General features: G+C 39.3%; 1 protein-coding gene across 1 annotated transcript in view; it reads right to left on the bottom strand.

Annotated features, from left to right (window-relative positions):
* Positions 1 to 22,977, bottom strand: part of CPQ (carboxypeptidase Q) — a 519,617-nt gene that overhangs the window by 254,947 nt on the left and 241,693 nt on the right. Inside the window, exon 4 of the mRNA XM_023183981.2 lies at positions 22,127 to 22,334. Within this exon, the coding sequence (XP_023039749.1) occupies positions 22,127 to 22,334 (208 nt within the window). The remainder of the gene's footprint in view (positions 1 to 22,126; positions 22,335 to 22,977) is intronic.

The following is a 22,977-nucleotide window of genomic DNA, read 5'->3' as shown; positions in this document are numbered from 1 at the left end:
TCCTTCCATACTTTGAATATCTCATCTTATTGATGTGCGGCTCTCAATAGCTCCTTCCTTTGCCACCAACCTCTCAGTCCTGGTCTGTGCAGTCTTATTAAGCCAAATTCCTGGAGTGACAAATAGGAAATTTTTCACATGTTTTATTAGACAGTTGGAAATACTACCAGAAAAATCTCATGTAGGTCTCAGGACTCAGAGCTCTCCCAAAGTAAATAAAAATGTTAATTGGCTGTCTGACTACATTGCTCAGATCTCGTGAAGAAAGCACACAGCAATGCCACTTGGCATCCCAAAGATGAGCTCACTAGGAAAGTGCTGATGAAAAACTATGACTATGGAATGACAGATCATTGTGACCAATCATTTCTAGGCTCCCACTTATGTTCCTTGGGATAATTTCCTCAAATAAACTACTCACATGTAAGTCTTTGTTTCGCACTCTGCTTCTGAGGTAGAACCTAAGCTAAGAGATCCCCACTGAAAACTTTCTACTGTATGAGATTTACACATTAGATTTGTTGAATCTTACTTAATTTAAAATATTCTTCAAAGCAAAATGTATTATGATTACACAGAAAATTACACCTAGGTATCCATCCACTCCAGAAGCTCTGCCAACATGTCTAAGTCCATAAACAAATTGGAATGGTTTCATAAGAAGACTGGAAGTCATACATTGCAGGCATGGTTCCTCAGGAGGCAGACTCTGCATCAGAGTTGGCAGGCAGAATGTCTATGCCCTTGGGATGAACACCTGAGAAAGGGAGGGGAAGGACTCAAGAAGGAACAGAAAACAAGTCAAGTTGCAATGCAGCCCAACGACAGACTCAGCTGACTCCATGAGCAGCTCTGAAACTAAAATGTCTTTTCAGAGTTGTCACATATTGGACTGAAATAACTGAGCTTTTATACCCCCATCTGAATCAGTCATTAGATGGGGACCACACCGGCAAAGGGTGTGGCCATGGATGAGTGGCTCTCTGCCAGTGAGACAATACCTGCGGGGGATGACACTGGAGCCCTCCGTGAGGTGCACTCCCAGAACCTGGGCTAAAGAGTCCTGCCCTCAAGGAATATATCTACCCAAGGAGCCACTGAAAAGATGGAGAAGAAGCTCAGCCCAGGAAAGAGAAAACTGGCAGAGACATGGGGCCTATTTCTAAATGTGCAAGGAGCTCTCATGAAGAAGAGATATTGGGATTTGTCCTTCATGGGTAAAACAGGAATAATCTGCCTAAAGGAAGGAAGATATTATCTCAAAACCGAGACTTTTCAGATAGGGAGCACTATTTAAATGAGCAGTATGTGTCAGTCAGGACCTCGTGAAGGTGTAAAGCAGTCTGAATATAGAACAAATCCAACTATTAAGTTCCTGTCCAACCTTGAGTTTCTATGATTCCAAAAGTCAGAATAATGCTCATAGTATAAAATTGTTACTTATGCATCATTTATAAGCAGCACTATGTACCCTTAGACATAAAAAATAAATATGAAAGTTACATTTGTTATGGCTACATGAGGAAATAGAGTTGCTAAGCAATAGAAATACTGACTAGTGACTGCAGACATTTCTCAACTTTCAAACAACCAATGTACAAGCAACTATCTATCTAGCAGTCTCTGCCTATATATCCCATCTATCTATCTTCCACTAATTCTGCAGCAAATGACACACTCTAAGTTTACCCATGTCTAACACTTGGCAACAAACCAAGATTTCTCCTGTGACGAGAAAACGGCTTTTCCAAGGTAGCTCAAAATCAATACACCTAAAACCAAGCTCATCTTTCCTTTGTCCAAACCCCATCTCAACCCACTCCTTCTGTATTCCTTCATTTTGTTAGTGGGGGCACTGTTAACTCAGATATTCCAAGGCAAAAATGTTGGACTTCATGCCAGACATGCTCGATTATGAAACTGGCTTTTCCTATTTATTTATTATATTGGCATGAGCAAGTTAACAAAACCTTTCTGAGCCCTATTTTCTCAACTGTAACAGTGGAATAACAGCTATTTCACTTGGCTGTTTTACAACAAGAGAGTTCTGTTAGTCAGAAAGAAAAGGTACCAGGAATTTGAAGAAGAGGCTCAAAACAACAACAAAAAGACCATCAAAGACAACATTATCGATTTTTTTCCCCCCAAGAATTGGCTCAAAGTCCCTAGATGACAGAAGAAACTGTCTTCCTCCATTATCTTGTGCCCTTCATATGGACTTTCTCTTACCCTGATACTAGTTCTGGTATAGCTAAAGCTAGAATATGAATTAAATAATAATTTGCAGTTTCATGTCTAATATAGTTTGGATATTTATCCCTACTCAAATCTCATGTTGAATTTTAATCCCTAGTGCTGGAGGTGGGACCTGGTGGGAGGTGTTTGGATCATGGAGGAAGATCTCTCATGGCTTGGTGCTGCCTTTGCAATAGTGAGTGAGTTTTCACGAGATCTGGTTGTTTAAAAGTGTATGGTATCTCTCCTCCCACTCTCTCTCTGTTGCTCCACTCCCGCCATGTGAGTTGACTGCTTCTCCTTCACCTTCACCATGATTGTAAGCCTGAGGCCTCCCCAGAAGCTGAGCAGATGTCAGCACCATGCTTCCTGTAAAGCCTCCAGAGTCATGAGCCAATTAAACCTCTTCTTTATAAATTACACAATCTGAGGTATTTCTTAATAGCAATGTAAGAATGGTCTAATATAATGTGTATGTGAAAATGCATTCCAAATTCACAATGACTTACTTTTTGTACAGCTGCTGGTAAGCTGGTAATTGCTCAAATGTGAAATAATATAACAAAATGTCACATTTTAAGAATGTATGTGGCTGTACCTATGGCTTCTAATATGCTCTGTGCATCCCCATATTAAATACCAAAGATACAGGCTTGATCAAAACTCCCCCATCACTTCATATCAGTGTTCCTCCTGCCAGTAGGATCCTTTCTTTTTACACCCCAGCAAGCTAATTTTACCCACAGCTTTTTATCAACTAGAATATAAAGTCTTGATCTTAGGTGTCCTTACTTAGATGCCTCCTGGATATCTCATTTAAAATTCTCTGTATTTTTATTACCAAATCCAATATGCTCTGTTTCACATTTGCAGTTCTCACCACCCATAGTGGGACACTTGTTAATATGCTGAAGTCTCTCCATAACTGTATTAATTAAAAGAGAGACTTGGTCTCTGGATGGCTGGATGGCTAGTTCCTTTATAGACTACCACCCTTTTTACTCCCTTTACATTCCGCCACTCCCCGACCCAACAAGAAGCCTGAGTTCCTTCAGCACTACTGATTTTTTAAGAATGAAGTAATGTAGGTTTTAACAGCAGTATTATAACAAATAAGCAGCAACCCACAGTTCACAATCACCTGATTATCTTTCGCTAATTCATAATTTGAATAGTTGAATATTCTTTGCAAGCACTTTCAATGATTCTGCATTTGCTGCCTCCTCAGTAGAAAGTTTCCTTTCCCTTTCCTTCTTTAGGCAGGGAAAAGAATTGTCCCCAGGACTACTAACCTCAAAGAGTGGTAGCTAATATTCATTTGAATAACAACTCTGTGTCAAAGCCTGCAGAGACATCACCTCACTGAATCCTCAAATAACTCAGTGAGACAGAATCCCATTATGGGGGGAAGAAAAACTGAGGCTCAGAGATTCTGAACTGCCCAGGTCACCATCGTGGATGACTCAGCCCCAATCTCTTCTATCCCTCTGTGTCTTCCTCAAGATTCTAGTTCTTAGGAGTGCAAGTTACCAGTCCACCAGAAGCACAAATGTTGGGAGAGGTGCTGTTTCCAAAGGAAGGGGTCTTGGGGAGACAAAAACAATTTTCTCAAGCCCTGATACTTTAATTAACTGTTCCCTATGTTTTTCCCCTACTCTGCCCTAGAAGTCTATTTTTAAAAAGGAGAATTGACAGAAATTCATTTTGAAAGAATGTTCATCTCCAGAAGGAGAATTACCCCTCCTCTTCTTCAGCATGGCATGCAAATTAAAAGGGAAGTTCTAACTGCTGAATGTGCCCCTTCTACGACTTCAACAATTCCCTGCAAAAACCAACCAACCAACCAAACAAACAAACAAAAATTCACCTCCAGAGTCTCATGTGTTGAGTATTCCTTGTCTGAAATGCTTGGGACAAGAAATGTTTGGATTTGGGATTTTTCAGATTTTGGAATATTTGCATATACATAATGAAATATCATGAGGATGGGATCGAGTGTAAACACAAAATTAATTTACGTTTCTTATACATCTTATACACACAGTCTGAAGATAATTTCATACAACATTTTTAATTATTTTGTGCATGAAACAATTTTTTTTACTACCTTTTGACTGTGACCCAACATGTGAGGTCAGGATTTTCCACTTGTGGGGTCATGTTGATATTCAAAAAGTTTCAAATTGTGGAGCATTCCAGAGTTTGTATTTTTCGACTGGACGTGCTCAACATGTGTTCTTCTTTCATACAGTTAGTAAGGAAACAATGAGGCAAGTAAAAACCATTTAGGTGTCACTGTCAAAGTCCACACATATTCTAATATCACGACTAGATAAAGAAGAGCATAGAGGTTGAGTTTGTGGTCTACTTTTCTTAGGAACTAATGAAGGTCCCTAGCCCCTAATCATGTTCAAAATAAATCATCTTTCAAAATCAGTTAATCTGCTACATTTTTCTCATCACTCAGGTTTATACATTTGCCCTCTCGAATGCTAAAATAGGTTACGGCACTCTGAAAAAAACAATCTTCCTATTCAACACTGTCCTTAACACACTACGTCTAATAATGAAAAGCAATAACAAAGTGTAATAACACTGCCTCACTTTTGATAGAGCAGCCTGTGATAACATGGTACAGAAAGAGTAATGGTCTGGGAATCAGAAGATGGGGATTCCATATCTTTTTCCATTGGGATAATCCAATATGGAAACCACATTGAGGGTGTTTGCTAGACTAGAAACCCATAACACTCTTAAATTTCTAGTCCAGTTTAACCATTTTATTTTGGTCATTAGCTTCTGCTGGTGCAGAAGGCATAACTTTTCTTTCATTCATTAGCTCATTCATGTTCATTCATTCATTTATGTTATTTGAAGCAATTTTGAGTTCCCACTAGATGTTCCTATGTGCACATAAATGAGGTATGAGATTTGTGACAAATTTTATGGAAAGCATAAAAAAGAGACCTATGGAATTTCTGAAGAGAGAAACATTGTATATGGGTGAGTAATTAAGAGAGGCTTCTCAGGCAAGGTGCCATTTTAGTAGGCTCTTGAATGGTGTCTGACGAGCAATCAGTGCTCAGTAAATATTTATTAAGTAAATTAATTTTATTGAAACAATCAACAAATAAATGAAAAAAGACTGAGTAGGTAAGATTCCAACAGTCAGATATAGAAAAGGGGGTCAGTATGAGGAAGGCACAGAGACAGGAAAGTGACACCAAATACATGGAACAGAGTCTTCTGGAAAAAGACTCTAGAAAATAGGCAGGAAAAGCTATGACCAGTATCTCATCTTGTAGATTCAAAGCTTTAAATGCCAGATTCAATGACTATTGGCTATTATCTTAAAGGAAGTGTGAAGCCATTGCCTTTTTAAAATAGAGTGTTGATAGGGACATACTAACATAGAGGTGTACTTAAGGAGTATTAGCAAGACAGGTGGAGAGGGAAAATCTCAAACAGAGATGTTAAGATAGCATCTCTATTGTCTGTACAGTATCCCCTGAAGGATGGAGAAAGCACTGGGTCCAGTTCCCTCTTTTGCTTTGATTCTAGTGCCCTCATAACCAGTCAAGGTTCTCAGAGTATTATTATGAACATACACAAATGGAGATTTACAGTATAAACTCAAAACCCTTCTGATATAAACACCAAGGGAAAAGAGAAGAAACAGTTACTTCCAAATCTGGTCAGAATAAATTTGGAATGAAATATTGTAATTTTGCAAAGAGATGAGGCATAACTAAGGAAGAACATGCAAAGAGATGAGGCATAACTAAGGAAGAACTGTCCATAATTGCTGCTAAAAATTCACATAACATTAAGTTAGTTTAACTTTAAATTAAGAATAAAGAATGTGCAGAGAATAATAGTGTTCTCCGTCCAATCATTCATGCTTAATTTAACTGACAGTGTAACTGTGACAGCACACTGTGCACATGGCCACAGTGATCATCTCAGAATCTTACAAAGGGAGTTCTCTTGGGAGAGAAATGATGTTAACCTCTTCCTAAGCTTCCCACTGATTATCATTTAAAATTACCCAATTATCACAAAGCCCATAAACAGTTCAAAAGGCACATTCAAAATTTGCTAGCTACATATTTATTTAACTATGACATCATTTTTCCTGAAAGATTCAAGTATAATCAAAACATCTAATAACAGGTTAAGTAAATTGCAGGATATCCATTTGTTAGAATAACTTAAATACATTAAAAATTCTGTTTCAAGGGATATTTTGCCTGATGTTGAACAACAACTAGATTTAATAGTATCTATAAAATATTATAACTTTATAAAGATACTCATAGAAGAAAATAGAGTGAAGGAAGTGCAGCAAGATGCTAACAGCAACTGTCTTTGAGTTAATGTATTTCCAAGTAAAATTTCTTTTCACTTTTCTCTTTATTTCAAATGAGTAGGTATTAATTTTATATTAAAACCCCAAGTTAAACAATAGGCATAGTCTTTTTCACCAGGAACTTCTGTTAACTCTAGAAAACAGTAGAACTGCAACTGGGATGCAAAGTGATTTTTGCAACCATAAAGGTTTGTTTTATGGGCCTATCACAGTAGGTAACACATGGATGGCACTCAGTAAATAGTCAGTCAATGAATGAGGTATGGTGTAGAATAACGAGTCAATTTGGGCAATTCTCTTTTGTAAAAATTCAGTTGGTTAGCATGATGCCAAGTAAAACATATAATTGGTTATAAAATATTAATTTCTACCTGATCGTTGTAGCAGAATTGGTGCAGTGAAGTCTTGAAGAAAATCCAGGTGTTCTTCATTACTTCTTGGCTCTACATTTAAGCTAAAGTTTTCAAAACATGGAACCAGACAGTCTAGGGAAGTAACAACACAAAGAAGTGGCTTTTCTGGATAGCTTAGACTCTAACTAAAAATTTATACAGTACTTTAAAAACTTTTTTGAAGTAAATATTTCAAACAATGTTTTAATTGCTTTCCTATCTTTTTAAATAGTTCACATGGAACTTAACTTCTTGCAGACTCAAAGTCACTCTTAAGAACATTAGTTGTTATATTATGACACATGATATTTCTTGGTGTGATTTTTGTCTTGCTCTGTACTGTGCAGTTTCATGAATGTACCTTGCTGTGGCACACTTCCACACTTTTTTGCACACACTCGTCTCTTTGCCCAGAATACCTCCCAATAAATTCCTTGTCCACCTATAAGTTCCAACTCATATTTGTCATCTTTTAGTACTCATCTTTTGTCACAGCTTAGACACAGTTATTCCTTTCTGTATATCATGTGTCCTTTGATTGCTATATTAGTTTACCCCAAAACTTAGTGGCTTAAAACAATAAACAGTTATTATCTCACACTGTTCTTGTGAGTCAAGAATCTGGGAGTGGCATAGCTGGATGGTTCTGGCTTAGGGTCTCTGATAAGGTTGTGGTCAAAATATTGGCCAGGGTTGAAGTCATCTGAAGCCTAGACTGGACCTGTTGGATTTACTTGTTAGCTAGTTTGTACTGGCTAATAGCAGAAGGAGTCAGTGTCTTACCACCTGGACCTCTCCAAGTGCACCTCACAGCATGGTAGCTGGCTTCTCCCAGAGCAAGCGATGCAAGAGAAAGAGCAAGGAGGAAGCTATACTGCATTTTACGTTCTAATCTTGGCTGCCATAACCCAGCACTTCTGCAATATTCTATTCACTAGAAGTCAGACACTAAGTACAGTACACATGCAGGGGAAGGGAATTCGGCTCCACCTTTTAGATAGAAATTTAAAAAAATGTGGACATATTTCAAAACCACTAAAATTGCTCTCATTACATCACTATATTATAATAATTATTATTACTATTTAAAGGCTTTCATTTTTTAAGGTTGTGTTTCAGGTAATCCTTAGAACATTCATTTCATGCTATATAAAATTGTAGGGCTCTAGGTAATGACTACAGCAAGTTATAGAGGAATCACATTTTGAATCGTATTTTCCACTTATTTTGGTGTGTGCCTGACCTTAGTCCAATTATTTTGTCCCTCTGAATCCCAGCTTCCTCATCTTGAAAGTGGGAATTGTAATTACCAGCCCTATGGTTGGGATTATGTGGGACAATATCGGTGAGGGCACATTACAAATTGTAAAGTAGTATATGCAGACATTAGCACTGGGCCAGCGAGGACACAGTGCGGCAGGCCCTGCACTAGTGCTGCAGTCTGAGCTCCAGAACTTACTGCCTATTTTCCTCACCAGCCACGGGGCAAGGACCCTTTTATCTTTTTTCTTCTCAGTCCCGGAATATTTCCCAAGCTTATAATGTAGTGTTCTGCACACAGTAGGTGTTCAACAAGCATTAGTTGCCATTGAAGCTGATGGTTGTCCTGGTTTTCTTTTTCATTTAAAGTAAAATGGGAAACTCTTTGGTAGCAGCACTTCACAAACTAGAATAAAAAGACACCATTAAGAAGTACAGGATAATGAATTTTTCTTGGATAGGACAGATGAATTTAAATCCCGGCTCAGCCACTCAGAAGCTTTGCAAATTATATGACCTCTCTAAGCCTTCATTTTTTCATCTGTGGTATGGGTATAACAGCATTGCTTGTTTGACACGGTTGTGGTGAACATTAAAGGAGATCATGTATGAGAAACACCTACACTGCTATGTGTCATATAAACTTGCCAAATAATAAGTACTCTATAAATGTATATTATTCCTCATCTTCTGATTATGATTAAACGGCTCCATCATTTAAAAAGGCAAGGTGTTCAGACCTATGAAAGATCATATCCTCCTCCTTGAAAATCCCATTTTGGCACATTAATATGACTTGAGTCCAGGAAAGAGTAACCTCCAAGGTTTGCCTTGCCTACCTGGGTGGCTATCTATCTAAAACAGTCTGTCTGGCTTCAGCTATTTCCATTTGCTGTCTTTATGAGCCCAGAGGCAGGCACAGCTATGAGTACATTTCAGAAATTTGAAAAACAAACAATGAAATGTCTCATGCTTGCCACACATGTATTTTTCCTTCCATGATTTAGGTTGGCTGGTTCTAAGCCATAAAAAGTTTATAATAAGAAAGAAAAAAAGAATGAATTTGCCAGCTTAAAACTCTTTAACCCCACCCCCCTAAAACTTTCCAACTCAAGGTTAAAATGTGAACAAACGTTCTAACCGATATGTTCATGAAACATTTAATAATTACTTTGCTTATGAAAGTTTAAACAGCTGCTTAAGTTAGTAAAAAGGCTCCCACCCAGGCAGAATAACCTGCTGTTCCTACTAAGAAGGTTTTCACAAATCATCAGACTACATATTCAGATGAAGGGCAAAACTGCATTTACTGTACAGTCTCTAACTATTCAATTATGTATGGAATGAGTTTATCCACCAGGTCAATCAGATTTCGGTTTATTCTTTCGACAAGGGTCTTGACAGCATCAATGCTAAAGCTGTTCTCCAAAGGGATTACTGAGCTTTTCAATGATTTATATATAAAAACACATATACATTTAAAAAGCCATGTCTTTGTCTTTAGGTTATTTTACAGGATAACTCCATGAAAACAGGATTCATTAGCAAATGAATTCAGAAGTTATAGGAAGTCACATCACATTTCTTAAAAAAAAGAATAACACTATTCTTCAGGCTTTCATATGTACTTCCTCACCTTGTAATATACCTCATCCCAATCCCATCCTTATAATCTCTAGCACGCAATTAATCTCCTCTTTAGTAGGAATAAACTGAATCTCTCCAGAAAGCCATCCTTGGCCTCCTAGACCAGGATGGTTGCCCTCAAATGAGCTGCTATAGAACCATGTAGCTGCCATACTGTGGCACTTACCACCTTCTATCACTGTTGCTTGTTTAATTGCCCATCTTACCACGCAGCTATGGTGCTATGAGGGCAATTTGATAATATTTGATAACAGGATAATATGCACATACAAAGTTTTAAAGATGGACCTCTCTGAGCTGTAGAAAACTGTGAAAATATTTCTATCCAATGTAAGTGCTCACCAAAGGGTGACCTCAGCAGAGGGGGATTTTAATAATCAAGTGGATGGGATGACTCATTCTGTGGACACCACTCAGCCTCTTTCCCCAGCCATCCCCGTCATCAGTCAATGGGCCCATGAACAAAGTGGCCATGGTGGCAGGGATGGAGGTTACGCATGGGCTCAGCAACATGGGCTTCTACTCACCAAGCTGACCTGGCTACAGCCACAGCTGAGTGCCTAATTTGCCAGTAGCTGAGACCAACACTGAGCCCTCAATATGGCACCATTCCTCAGGGTGATCAGCCAGCTACTTGGTGGCAGGTTGATTATATTGAACCTTTTCCATCATGGAAAGGGCAGCAGTTTGTTCACACTAGAATAGACACTTACTCTGGATATGGGTTTGCCCATCCTGCACGCAATGCTTCTACCAAGACTACCATCCATGGATTCATGTAATGCCTTATCCACTGTCATGGTATTCCACACAGCATTGCCTCTGACAAAGACTCTCACTTTACAGCTAAAGAAGTGTGGCAATGGGTGCATGCTCATGGAATTCACTGGTCTTACTATGTTCCCCATCATCCTGAAGCAGCTGGATTGACAGAATGGTAGAATGACTTTTAAAGTCACAATTACAATGCCAACTAGGTGACAATACTTTGCAGGGCTTTGCAGGGCTCGAGTGAAGTTCTTCAGATGGCTGTGTATGCTCTGAATCAGCATCCAATACAGGGTACTGTTTCTCCCATAGCCAGGATTCACAGGTCCAAGAAACAAGGGGTGGAAGTGGAAGTGGCATCACTCACCATCACCCCTAGTAACCTACCAGTAAAATTCTTGCTTTCTGTTCCCACGACATTACGTTCTGCTGGCTTAGAAGTCTTAGTTTCAGAGGGAGGAATGTTGCCAGGAGACACAACAATGATTCTATTAAACTGGAAGTTAAGATTGCCATCTGGACACTTTGGGCTCTGACTACGTCTAAGTCAACAGGCTAAGAAGGGAGTTATAGTGTTGGCCAGGGTGATTGATCTGGATTATCAAGATAAAATTAGTCTACTATCCCACAGTGGAGGTAAAGAAGAGCATGCATGGAATACAGGAGATCCCTTATGGCATCTCTTAGTATTACCATGCCTTGTGATTATGGTCAATGGGAAACTACAACAACCCAATCCAGGCATGACTGCAAACGGCCCAGACCCTTCAGGAGTGAAGGTTTGGGTCACCACACTAGGTAAAAAACTACGACCCACTGAGGTGCTTGCTGAAGGCAAAGGGAATACAGAATAGGCAGTAGAAAAAGGTAGTCATCAATACCAGCTACAACCACGTGGCCAGTTACAGAAAGAGGACTATAATTGTGAATATTTCCTGGTTAAGAATATGTGCATGTATACACTTGCACTAAGAAAACACCTTCATTTTCTTTTATCATGTGACATAAGATTTATTGATTTCATATCAGTATTTAAGTATTGTTAACTTTATGTAATAGCATTTAAGTTAAGGATTAGTGTGCCCCTGTTGTACAAGGGACAGCTCTGTTATGTTAGGCATAATTACTGTCTTTATTTGGAGATTATATATGATTTCAGGAGATGTGTATGGGTTCAAGTTGACAAGGGGTTAACTTGCCATGGTTAATATTAAGTGTCAACTTGATTGGATAGAAGGATGCAAAGTATTGTTCTTGGATGTATCTTTGAGGGTGTTGCCAAAGGAGATTAACATTTGAGTCAGTGGACAGGGAGAGGCAGACCCACCCTCAATCCGGGGGGCACCATCTAAGCAATGGCCAGTGAGGCTAGAATAAAGCAGACTTGCTAAGTATTCTGACCTCCATTTTTCTCCCGAGCTGGATGCTTTCTGCCCTCGAACATCAGACTCCAAGTTTTTCAGCTTTTGGACTCTTGGACTCAGAGTAGTGGTTTGCCAAGGGCTCTTGGGCCTTCGGCCACAGACTGAAGGCTGCACTGTCAGTTTCCCTACTTTTGAGGTTTTGGGACTCAGGTTGATCCACCACTGGCTTCCTTGCTCCTTAACTTGCAGATGGCCTATTATGGGACTTCACCTTGTAATCGTGTGAGTCAATCTCCTTAATAAACTCCTGTTCATATACACATATATCCTATTAGTTCTGTCCCTCTATAGAGAACCCTAATATATCCAGCAAAGTAGGAGCTCAATAAATTCCTGTAGAATTAATGGATGAATTCTCCTACTCACCCAAACTGCACTTCTACTTCTTTTTCTCTCATATATCCAAACTTCAACAACTCCTGCCAACTTTATTTCCAAACATTTTCTGAATCCTTCTCCTCTTTTCCAACACTATTTAAACTGTCTTGGTTCAAACTCTATTATCTCCTGGCTGAATTTCAATCTTTGCCTACTCAAAAGTATGCAGTGGCCAGAGTGAGCTAAAATGCAAACCTACTGCTAAAATTCTGCAGTGACTCCCCGCTGCCTACAGGACAAAGCCCCAGCCCTTCACATGGCATGCCAGACCCACCGTGGGCTGTCTCTCCTAATGGGCCTCTCCTATTTCTCAACTTCTGTGTAAGTTCTCCCATCTTCAGGAAAGGGTGATATTTATATCCAGAAAGGCAAAATAGTCTACTAACAAAATATAAGAGACAGGATGCAAATTTTACAGGCTATGTACAGAGCATACTGCCCATCCCAAGCTATTGCTATAACCTTTGTGCCTCACACATACCAGATACTCAATAAATAAATAGATGCTGAATTAATGTAAGAGCAATTGAAGAAAAGAATATAATACAAAAACACTAAAACATAATCTACCCAGCAAAACTCATGCCTCTATCTTACTGTTTCACAAAATGTTTCATGTGAGGATACTCTGAAAAAAGTGTTCCATGATCAAAAATGTGCAGAATACTGCAAAGCTACCTCTTAAAGATTCCCAATGCACATCAGCACATTAAAGGCTTAAGAAGTACCACAGAAAAAGTGAGCCTGTTTAACTTTTTGAATGGGAATGTTCCCGACTGTATTTGAACACAGAATTTAAAAACAAAACAAAACAGCAACACACTTACTTTGTAAATAATGCTCTTCTCCAGCACTAGCTTTAGAAAGGGCTTCCACAATGTCTTGTTGCTATTTAATAATACACAGAATTTACCATTATTTTGATGATAAATTTCATCTTTAAGTATTTTTTTTTCATCTTTCAGTATTTTTTTAATAATGGAATTTAAGGGCTGGCAATGACCTTCAAGCTTTTTCAGACAAAGTACCTCCTTCTATAGATGAAGGATTAAGCCATTCAGCTTATTTGTGGCAGAAATAAAACCAGAACCAAAGCCTCACAACACCCATCTAGTCTTCTTTCCATTACTTCACATCAGCGATTTTCAACTTGGGGTGGCTTTTGTCCCCCAAGGGACATTTGGCAATGTCTGGAGACATTTCTGATGCTCAGCACTGTGGGAAGTGTGGTGTGGGGTAGGAAGTGAAACTAGTGGTTAGTGGTCAAGGATGTTGCTAAATATCCCGCAATGCACATGACAGCCCCTCAAGACAAAGAATTATCTGGCCCAAAGAGCCAATAGAGATGATGTTGAGAAATCCTGCCCCACAGTAAAAAAAAAAAAAAGAAAGAGTGAAATATTCAGTTAACAAACTAGAGTTTTCATTTCAAGGTTCCCCACTAGCCTTCACAGTACTGCACCATATTTAAAATAATACTGGCATATAAAACTGTATTTGTTCTTTGAATTCATGAAAATCACTGCTGGAAGAAAAAGGCATGTTAAAAAAAAAAATTCGCTGCATCAAGACCTTATCAAAATGGGTTTGAGTACCATCAACCGCCAACGAGTCCAAAATCCCACTTTTCTTTCCATACAATAACTTCAGAATAATTCATGAATATATTAACATTTTAAAAATATTGCCTTTACTAAGCAAACCTCAAAATAAAACCTAAGAAATTGCTGGGGATCAAAAGAAATGGGCCAGCCCCAAGAGTCAACATTAGAGAATCCATTATCGGTGAGAGAGTCCAGTTTAGAATCAGTTTGTCCTCCAGTCAGGTCAATTCAAGCACAGCCTTCCTTCTGTGTTTATTTGTTCGTTTGTTTGTGGAAAATCATGAAAGCATCATAAATTAAAACTGGAAAAATACTAAGGGGGCTAAAGTCAGAGCAGGTTGACCCCGTACTGGGTGCTACACAGAGACGCCCACAAGGCAGCCCTCGCTTTCCAAGAAAGCAGCTCACTCTCAGGAGTATCCTCTCACCAGTTTCCTCAACAGGTTAACGTATTATGGTTTTGTAAGATGCGATCATTGATCAGGTTAGCCTGGTCAAAGTGTACATTTGAACTTTCTGCACTATTTTCATAATAGCTGTGAGTCTAAAATTATCTCTTAGAAAAGTTTATTTTACAATATAATGCGATTGGTAGTGCATCTATTTTGACTTGTTCTGTTGCCCTCTGATAAAGATGGACCTGAGTAGCTGATTGATGAAGGGGTGTGAAAAGTGGCACAGGGGAATAAGGCATCATAAAGAGTCATTAACACCCCAGAAGTGATGCATTCATCAGATCCTCTTCCAAAGTGACAAGGAGCTAAAAAGCAATGACCCAAGGAGGACTTGGAGGGAGGATACATAAAATCAATGGATCAAGCACAGGACACTTTCCCAGGTGAAACTCCTTCATGGGTGCTCTAAGGAAACTCTGAGACAACAAAGGACAGTGGATATGAGAGCTCTTTGTGCTTAGGGAAAAGATGTCAGGAGAAAAAGCATGAGAGAAAGTACAATTTCTCCTATAAAAATGACCTGGTAAGGATGGCACTGCCTATATCCTGAATCAACGTATAGCCCTCAAATTTAGACACCATTCAACTAAGGAATGCCCACGCATAATGGGATCTCTTAGAGGTTAAAAGAAAGGGGAGTCTGGAAATCTAGAGTCATATTCCAGATGTGTTTGTATCACACATTTGCTGTGTCCTCTTGGACAAGTTCTCTTTGGTCCATTTTCCTAATCTGAAAGTCATGGAGTTTGTACTAAATCTCTACGGTCCCTACTCTCTGTCTCTCCCTCTAAGACTATTTTAATTGTTAGGATAACCTCTACAGAGTTAATATAAAATAAAACCTATTCACAGATGGCAAGAAGTTTCCTCTGAATTTTCAAATGCAAAGTAGTTCCTTAATAAGTGGGGGTAGAAATAATATTGCTATTTTAGTACCATGAAGTATCAGCTCAGAAATCAAAAAGCACTCATTTTCACCTACTTGGATTTATTCTCAACCATAGATGGGTCTTAAAGATACCATGATTTCCCAGGAATGAAGCTGTCTGAGAGAATGGAGTTCAGAGGCTAATGTCAGAGCTTCCAGAGGACTGCTGCAGCCCCAGAGAAGCGCACTCATGTACACTGTCCAAGATCTTCTGGGTCCTGCACAACATGTCCGAATCACAGGAGAGCACAGTTTCTGAGGAAGTCATAGTGGAGAGAAAATTCTGGGCTTAGAGGAACCAGAATTTGCCACCATGGGTTTTTTGGAAAGAGGGTAGATTTTAGGTATATAATACCCCTATTCTGCTATTTTCACAAAGTGAAACCCAATAAAGTATTTGTATTATTGGCATCTTTATTTTTATTTATCTATTTATTTTTGAAACGGAGTCTCGCTCTGTCGCCCGGATTGGAGTGCAGCGGCGCAATCTCAGCTCTCTGCAAGCTCCGCCTCCCGGGTTCACGCCATTCTCCTGCCTCAGCCTCCCCAGTAGCTGGGACTACAGGCGCCGGCACCACGCCCGGCTAATTTTTTTTTTGTATTTTTTAGTAGAGACAGGGTTTCACCGTGTTAGCCAGGATGGTCTCAATCTCCTGACCTCGTGATCCGCCTGCCTCGGCCTCCCTGGGATTATAGGCGTGAGCCACCACGCCGGGCCTATTGGCATCTTTTTAAAGCCTGTGGTTAATTCAGTCCAGGCTTATGGATGAATTATGCAACAGGGTTTTGAAATGTACTAATACTTTATCAATCACATATACACTCTTCTAAAGCTGAAATTTACCACATGTTGCCCATGGGTTTTGGGCCAAAATAGAAGGATTATTTACATGCTAACTGCTTTACTTTTATTATGGTTCTGTGCATGGTTGATGAGATATAAGGAACTATGCTGGGTGTTATCACTTAACAGTATCTATTAGCCACTGCCTAGTGTTAGTTCATGCAATGGTTTGCGTATGTCACCCAAAAATTCATGTGTTGAGAACTGAATCCCCAGTGCAACATGGCTGGAAGGTGGGGCCTAATATTAGGTAATTAAATAATGAGGGTTCTGCCCTCAGGAATGGATTAATATCATTATCACAGGAATGGGTTAATTATCTCAAAAATTAGTTTGTTATAAAAGGGAGTTTGGTCCCCTCCTGCTCTCTTGCTCTCACCATCTCTTGCCCTTCCACTTTCTGCCATGGGATGATGCAGCATGAAGGCCCTTGCAAGATGCTGGTGCCATGCTCTTGAATTTCCCTGTCTCCAGAACTCTGATCTCATTTCTGTTCTTATAAATTACCCATTCTATGATATTCTGCAATAGCATCATAAAACAGACTAAGATACCCACCTTCCTCCCCTTTGCCTACCTTACCAAGTCTCCAAAGATGTTTGCATTATTCTGCAGGCAGAATAATGGTAATTTCAACAGACCTTCTCCTTTTACAGAGATAATTTCCACTGCAACTAATTTTATAAGTTATTTAGCACCACTATTCTTTAGTATATTATGGAGCAAAGTAGCAAGGGTGTGTCAGGCAGAAGTTAGTCAACCTAAATTATAAAACCAACTTTTAAGTTACTGTCTGCATTACTGATAACTTAAAAATGAATGATTTCAGGAAAATCTGCTAGACTTTAGAGCAGAACTCCTTCCCTGGCCTGTGAAAGATCAGTTCGCAGTTGACCTTGATCTCCACCAGACATTGCCTTTCACCATCATACATTTCCTTTTCCCCTTTCTTCATTCTCATTTTCTGTTCATTTATGAACAGTACCATATAATTTCTTCTTACTATAACTGCCTCCTATCTAACCCTGACTCCCCTCTCTGTCTTTTTTCCTCTGTCTTCTGCTCACCTCTGATCACTCACCTCAGCATTTATCTACATCACAACCTTTATCTTATAAGAAACAGGAGAGAGGGACCTGAAAGCAGGGAATCACCATGTTGAGATCAAATGTTTTAAAATAACTTTGAACTTCATTGCAAAGAAGTATGGAAAAGACCAGAAGAAAAACAATCAGGGGGGAAATAGTGAGGGCCTGAATTAAGGCAGTAGTAGTAGGCAAGGTAGGAACAGAATTTTCTTTTAATATGCTGAAAATAGACTGAATAGGATGTGATACCTGACTGTAGGACAGTGATAAAGGAGAAGGAATGAAAAATAACTTGAAGTTTTGTAACTTTGCTGATAGATAAATATGGTTCATTTAATAGAAACAAGAAACTAAGACAAAAAATCAGGTTATGAGGGAGCCAGTGTGTTCATATTCGTACATGTCGAGCTACATTCAGCAGTGAGGTTCAATGTGCCAATGAACAATCGGTATTCTAAAAGGGCAGTAAAACTTCTAGATTTAAAGACGATCGAGATTAGTAACATCCTCCAACCATTTTTTTCTTTACTTACTCTTTCACTTTACCAAAATAAAATATGTGCTGAGAAGCCACTGCATGCCAAGTCCCGAAATAGCCATTAGAGGCGGGAAAAAGAAAGGAAATAGAGTGAACAGAGTGCCTGCTCTCAGGGCATTTACAAGTTGTGCTGGGAGATGACAACGTAACAGTGGCATGAAGTGTTGGGATGAGGGGAATGTTTCCAAAGCAGTCTTCATGGAAGAAGTGGCATTTATTGGGGATAAGGCAGTTCTTTTTCAGGCTCATTAGCCAACCTAAGACCTGAAGAGGGATTTCATGCTTCTTGCTTTGCCTTCACAGTCTGTATGTCCCCTGTGGTTCTAGGCCAGTTAGAATGCAGATTCCCTCCACAAAATGCAACCACAGATTTGACTTTACTGTGCTAATTTTCATTTTTTTCTGTGGAAGTAATGCTGTTACTTCTTTGTGGAAGAACTTTTGTTAAACTTCTACCTTTTACATATTGGTAACAAAGTATTTATGATCGACTCTTGGAATTCTAGGCAACATCCTAAATCTCATGATTGCTTGAAATTGTCCATCTACCTTCTGGGAGAAGGTGCTACCCTGACAAAACATAGAGTGAAGCATCTTGACAGATAGAAGGCCAGTCCAGCAATTCCACTCCAAGATATTTACTCAGAAGAAATGAAAACATCAAGTCCATGGAAAGACTAGTACAAGAATGTTCACAAAACCTTTATACACAATAATAAAAAAACTAGAAACCACCCACATGTTCATCAACTGCTGAATGGATAAACGAATTGTCATGTATCTGTACAATGAAATATTACTCAGGGATATAAAGGAAGAAACAACTGAATCAACAACATGGATAAATCTCAAAAGCATTATGCTGAGTGAAATAAGCCTGACAGAAAACAACTACAAATCATATTATTTCACTTACGTATGAAATTAAAAAACAGAAACAAAAACAACTATAGCTCTAGAAAGGAGATCACTGGCTGCCAGGGCAGGGTGGTAGAGTTGGAGATGGACTACAAAGGAACTTGAGGGAAACTTTGGGTGGTGGAAATACTATATATTATAATTGTGGTAGTAGTTACATTATACATTTTCCAAACTCATCAAATTGTACATTAGATTGGTTGATTTATTTTATATAAGTTATACCTCAATTCAGCCAATTTTAAAAAAATAAAAGAATGAGCCAGGCTGAGCTGACAAATAGGCCCAAGCTCTCCCAGCCAGAAGATGTTTATGGCCCTCGGGAAGCTGTCAGATATCTTAGCCCTCTGGCTCTCAAGAATTCCTCTGCCTAAATACTTCGGCCTCAGATTCTGAGACTCCCTAGCTGCTATAGACTAAGGATGCTAATAACTCACTCTCACCCTGCCACCCACCTGCCTACAACCTCAGGCCAGCTCACCCAGCCTGCTCACCGAGACAGCAATAATATTATAATCCTAAACCCTTCAAGCCCTAGGCTAGCTACCTGATGATGACAAAACTTTATCCTGGAACTATTGACTGGGGAAAATACCTGAAAAGGATTACACTTTAAGGCATCTAACTATATAGCATCTGAAATATAGACTCTTGGCTCTTCTGTTGTTATGAGTTTCCTAAAGGGACAAGAGGTTGGGCTTATCTGTTTGAAACCACAGTTTCTCTATAGCTGTCTGACTCCCTGTGATTCTACTGAGTTCTTGTTTTCCATCATCCCTGTGGCAAAAGCCATGGTTGATGTCCAGGTCCCTGAAGCAGATGATTTTGGAAGAGGGAAAGGAGTCCTGAGCTTAAAATGAATCTTTACTGCAGTATAGCCCTCAAGTCTGGGAGAAGTCCTGAGTCCTGAGTTTCCCAGTCCTTAGTCTGGGAGAAGTCATACGCAGAAGACTTGTTTCTCCATCACCAAACGCCATCACTCTTCACCCTTTCCTTCATCCCACTGATGCTGTCAAACAAAATACAAGTCTGAAATTTCTAAATAACATTTCTAAGTTCCATTTTTAGAATTTCAATAACTAATGTATGAGATTTGCACCAGAAACCTTATAAAAAGTGTTTATTGCACACTTGATGCCATACAAAGGAAACTTACATTCAGTGAGCTGTGATGTGCCAAACACTCCATGTCTATGATGTGCCAAACACTTGACAAAGCTATTTGATGTGCCTTACCTAATCTAGTCCTCACAATAATTCTGTTAATTACTTGCATACTATCCCATTATTTGCAGATAAATTCATAAACTCTGGAAACTGCATATAAACTGGTTTAAAGCTTGGTTTAATAGTCACAAGATCCTGGGTTTGAATTCCTTCTTAGCTGCCTACTAGCTGTGTGGACCTTGGGTAACTGAGTTTCCTTGTAGGTTTGTTTTCTCACCTATAAAATGAAGAAATTTCATGATTTAGGTCTGTGTCCCTCCCCAAATCTCAGGTAGAATTTTAATTCTGAATGTTGGAGGTGAGGCCTGGTGAGAGATGACTGGATTATACGGGCTGTTTCTCAGGAATGATTTAGCACCATCCCCTTGGTGCTGTTCTTGTTTAGTAAGTTCTCATGAGATCTGGTTGTTTAAAAGTGTGTGGCATCTCCCCTCCCCTTTGCTCCTGCTCCTGCCATGTAAGACACTTCACTCCCATTTTTGCCTTTTGCCATGACTGAAAGCTCCCTGAAGCCTTCCTAGAAGCAGATGCCGCCATGCTTCCTGTACAGCCTGCAGAACTGTGAACCAATTAAACCTCTTTTCTTATAAATTACCCAGTCTTAGGTATTTCTTTATAGCAAGGTGAGAATGGACTAATACAGAAAATATATCCAAAGTCATAAGCTTTGAAAGGAGTAAATAAGATAATTAACACAATAGGCACAATAAGTATTAACTATTGGTTTTATCTCAAATGCCAGGCTAGCTTCAAATGGAATAAATACAACACATATGGACAAATACCACTCTCAACTGTTCCGAGGTTGAACTTCCACACCACAAATACCATGCTGTCCTGCAATTACTCCTGCCCTTCTTCAGTCAATGTGGTAAAACTTTTATTTTTTATTACTTAACCTTTAGATTCAGGGGGTATATGGACATATGGTATGAGGCTAAGGTTTTGGCTTCAATTGAACCTGTCACCCAAAGAGTAATGTAGTACCCAACAGGTAGTTTTTTAAAATTTTGCTTCCCTCTCTCCCTCCCCCATTTTGGAGCCCCCATTGCCTACTCTTCCGATCTGGTTTTTTTTTCTTTGAGACAGAGTCTCACTCTGTCTCCCAGGTTGGAGTGCAGTGGTGCCGGCTCACTGCATGCTCTGCCTCCCGGGTTCACACCATTCTCCTGCCTCAGCCTGCCAAGTAGCTGAGACTACAGGTGCCCACCACCATGCCCGGCTAATTTTTTATATTTTTATTAGAGATGGGGTTTCACCATGTTAGCCCGGATGGTCTCGATCTCCTAACCCCATGATCCGCCCACCTCGGCCTCCCATAGTGCTGGGATTATAGGCATGAGCCACCGTGCCCAGCCTATTCTTCCAATCTTTATGTACATGTGTACCCAATGATTAGCTCCCACTTGTAAGTGAGAACATGCTTTTTGTTTTTGTTTCTTTGTTAATTCACTCGGGATAATGGCCTTCAGTTGTGCCCATCTTGCTGCAAGGGACATGATTTCATTCTTTTCTATGGCTGGGTAGTATTCCATGGTATATATAAGACCATATATATTTTTTTTATCCAGCTGGTGGGCACCTAGGTTGACTCCATGTCTTTGCTATTGTGAATAGTGCTGCAATAAACATGTGAGTGCAGGTATCATCTTAGTAGAACAATTTACTTTCCTTTGGTTACACACACAGTAGTGAGATGGCTGGGTCAAATGCTAATTATATTTTCAGTTATTTGAGAAATCTCCAAACTGCTTTCCACAGGGGTTGAAGTAATTTATAGTCCCTCCAACAACATATAAGTATTCCTTTTTCTCCACAACCTCACCAACATCTATTATTCTTTGACATTTTAGTAATACCCATTCTGACTGGTATGAGATGGTAAACATGGTAAAATTTTGATGAGAAAAAATATATATAAAGCTTCTACCTTTGATGAATATATGAGGACCATCTAGGTGGTTTCATGTTCTCTCTTTCCCAAACTATCTCTAATAACTCAAACTAGAAGAGGAAACTGTATTCTTAGGCCAGCCTTCTCCTTCACTCACCTGTTCTGGATATTTGCTGCCAGTGATCTCTGCTACAGTGTTGAAGGAATCAGTATCTGGATAGGTCTTTGCCCCCATCTTTAGCTGAATGACAATTTTGATCCCACGAGAAGCCATTCTTGACATCATTTCTGCATCTTCCACCGTAATACAGGCTGTTGGAATCTCAGGCACGCCATCCTGGTATTCCTGAATACCTGTGTGAGGACTTGAGAGAAGAAGCCACCAGGTTACTTGAAAGTGGAAACAGACCAAAAGACTTTTTTGAAAGCACCTGTATATTGATATTTGACTTCCACTTATCTTTGTTTGCATCTGGGAAACAGGAAAGGTGAGTAGTATTGATTTATCTGCTTTTGATGTGAATGTAATTTTTATTTTTTGTTAAGAATAAATTAGAAACTTCAATTTAATAATCATCATATGTAAATTATGTGATAATTTGGATGATCCTTCAAAGTTGCAAATTCCCACAAACTCTGAAAGACATTAACAGTGCCTTCATGATCAAAAGGTACACACATCTGTACAAGGAGACAAGGGAACTCTGAAGTTTGTCAAGGCTGCAGACCAGAAGATCCACATGTCTGGAATAAAACTGGCCCAGATACATGTAGCTCTGTGGTTACTGCCTGCCAGTGGGCCTACTCTCTTCCCAAACACAGAGGTCTAAATATATAACTCCACATTATAGAACACCACGCAGGAAAAGTATAGAATAATGTCTGGGAATATATTCGTATTCTCATGAAGAAAAGTTGCTGAATAAATCCAGGCCCTTAATTTTACTGCCACAAGAGAAAAAAAATAACTGTTACACTTTTGGCACTAAAGGAGAAATACCATCCCAA

Source organism: Piliocolobus tephrosceles, chromosome 7 (genome assembly GCF_002776525.5).
Source record: "Piliocolobus tephrosceles isolate RC106 chromosome 7, ASM277652v3, whole genome shotgun sequence".
Taxonomy (NCBI): Eukaryota; Metazoa; Chordata; class Mammalia; order Primates; family Cercopithecidae; genus Piliocolobus; species Piliocolobus tephrosceles.
This window is presented reverse-complemented; position numbering and strand designations above follow the sequence as displayed.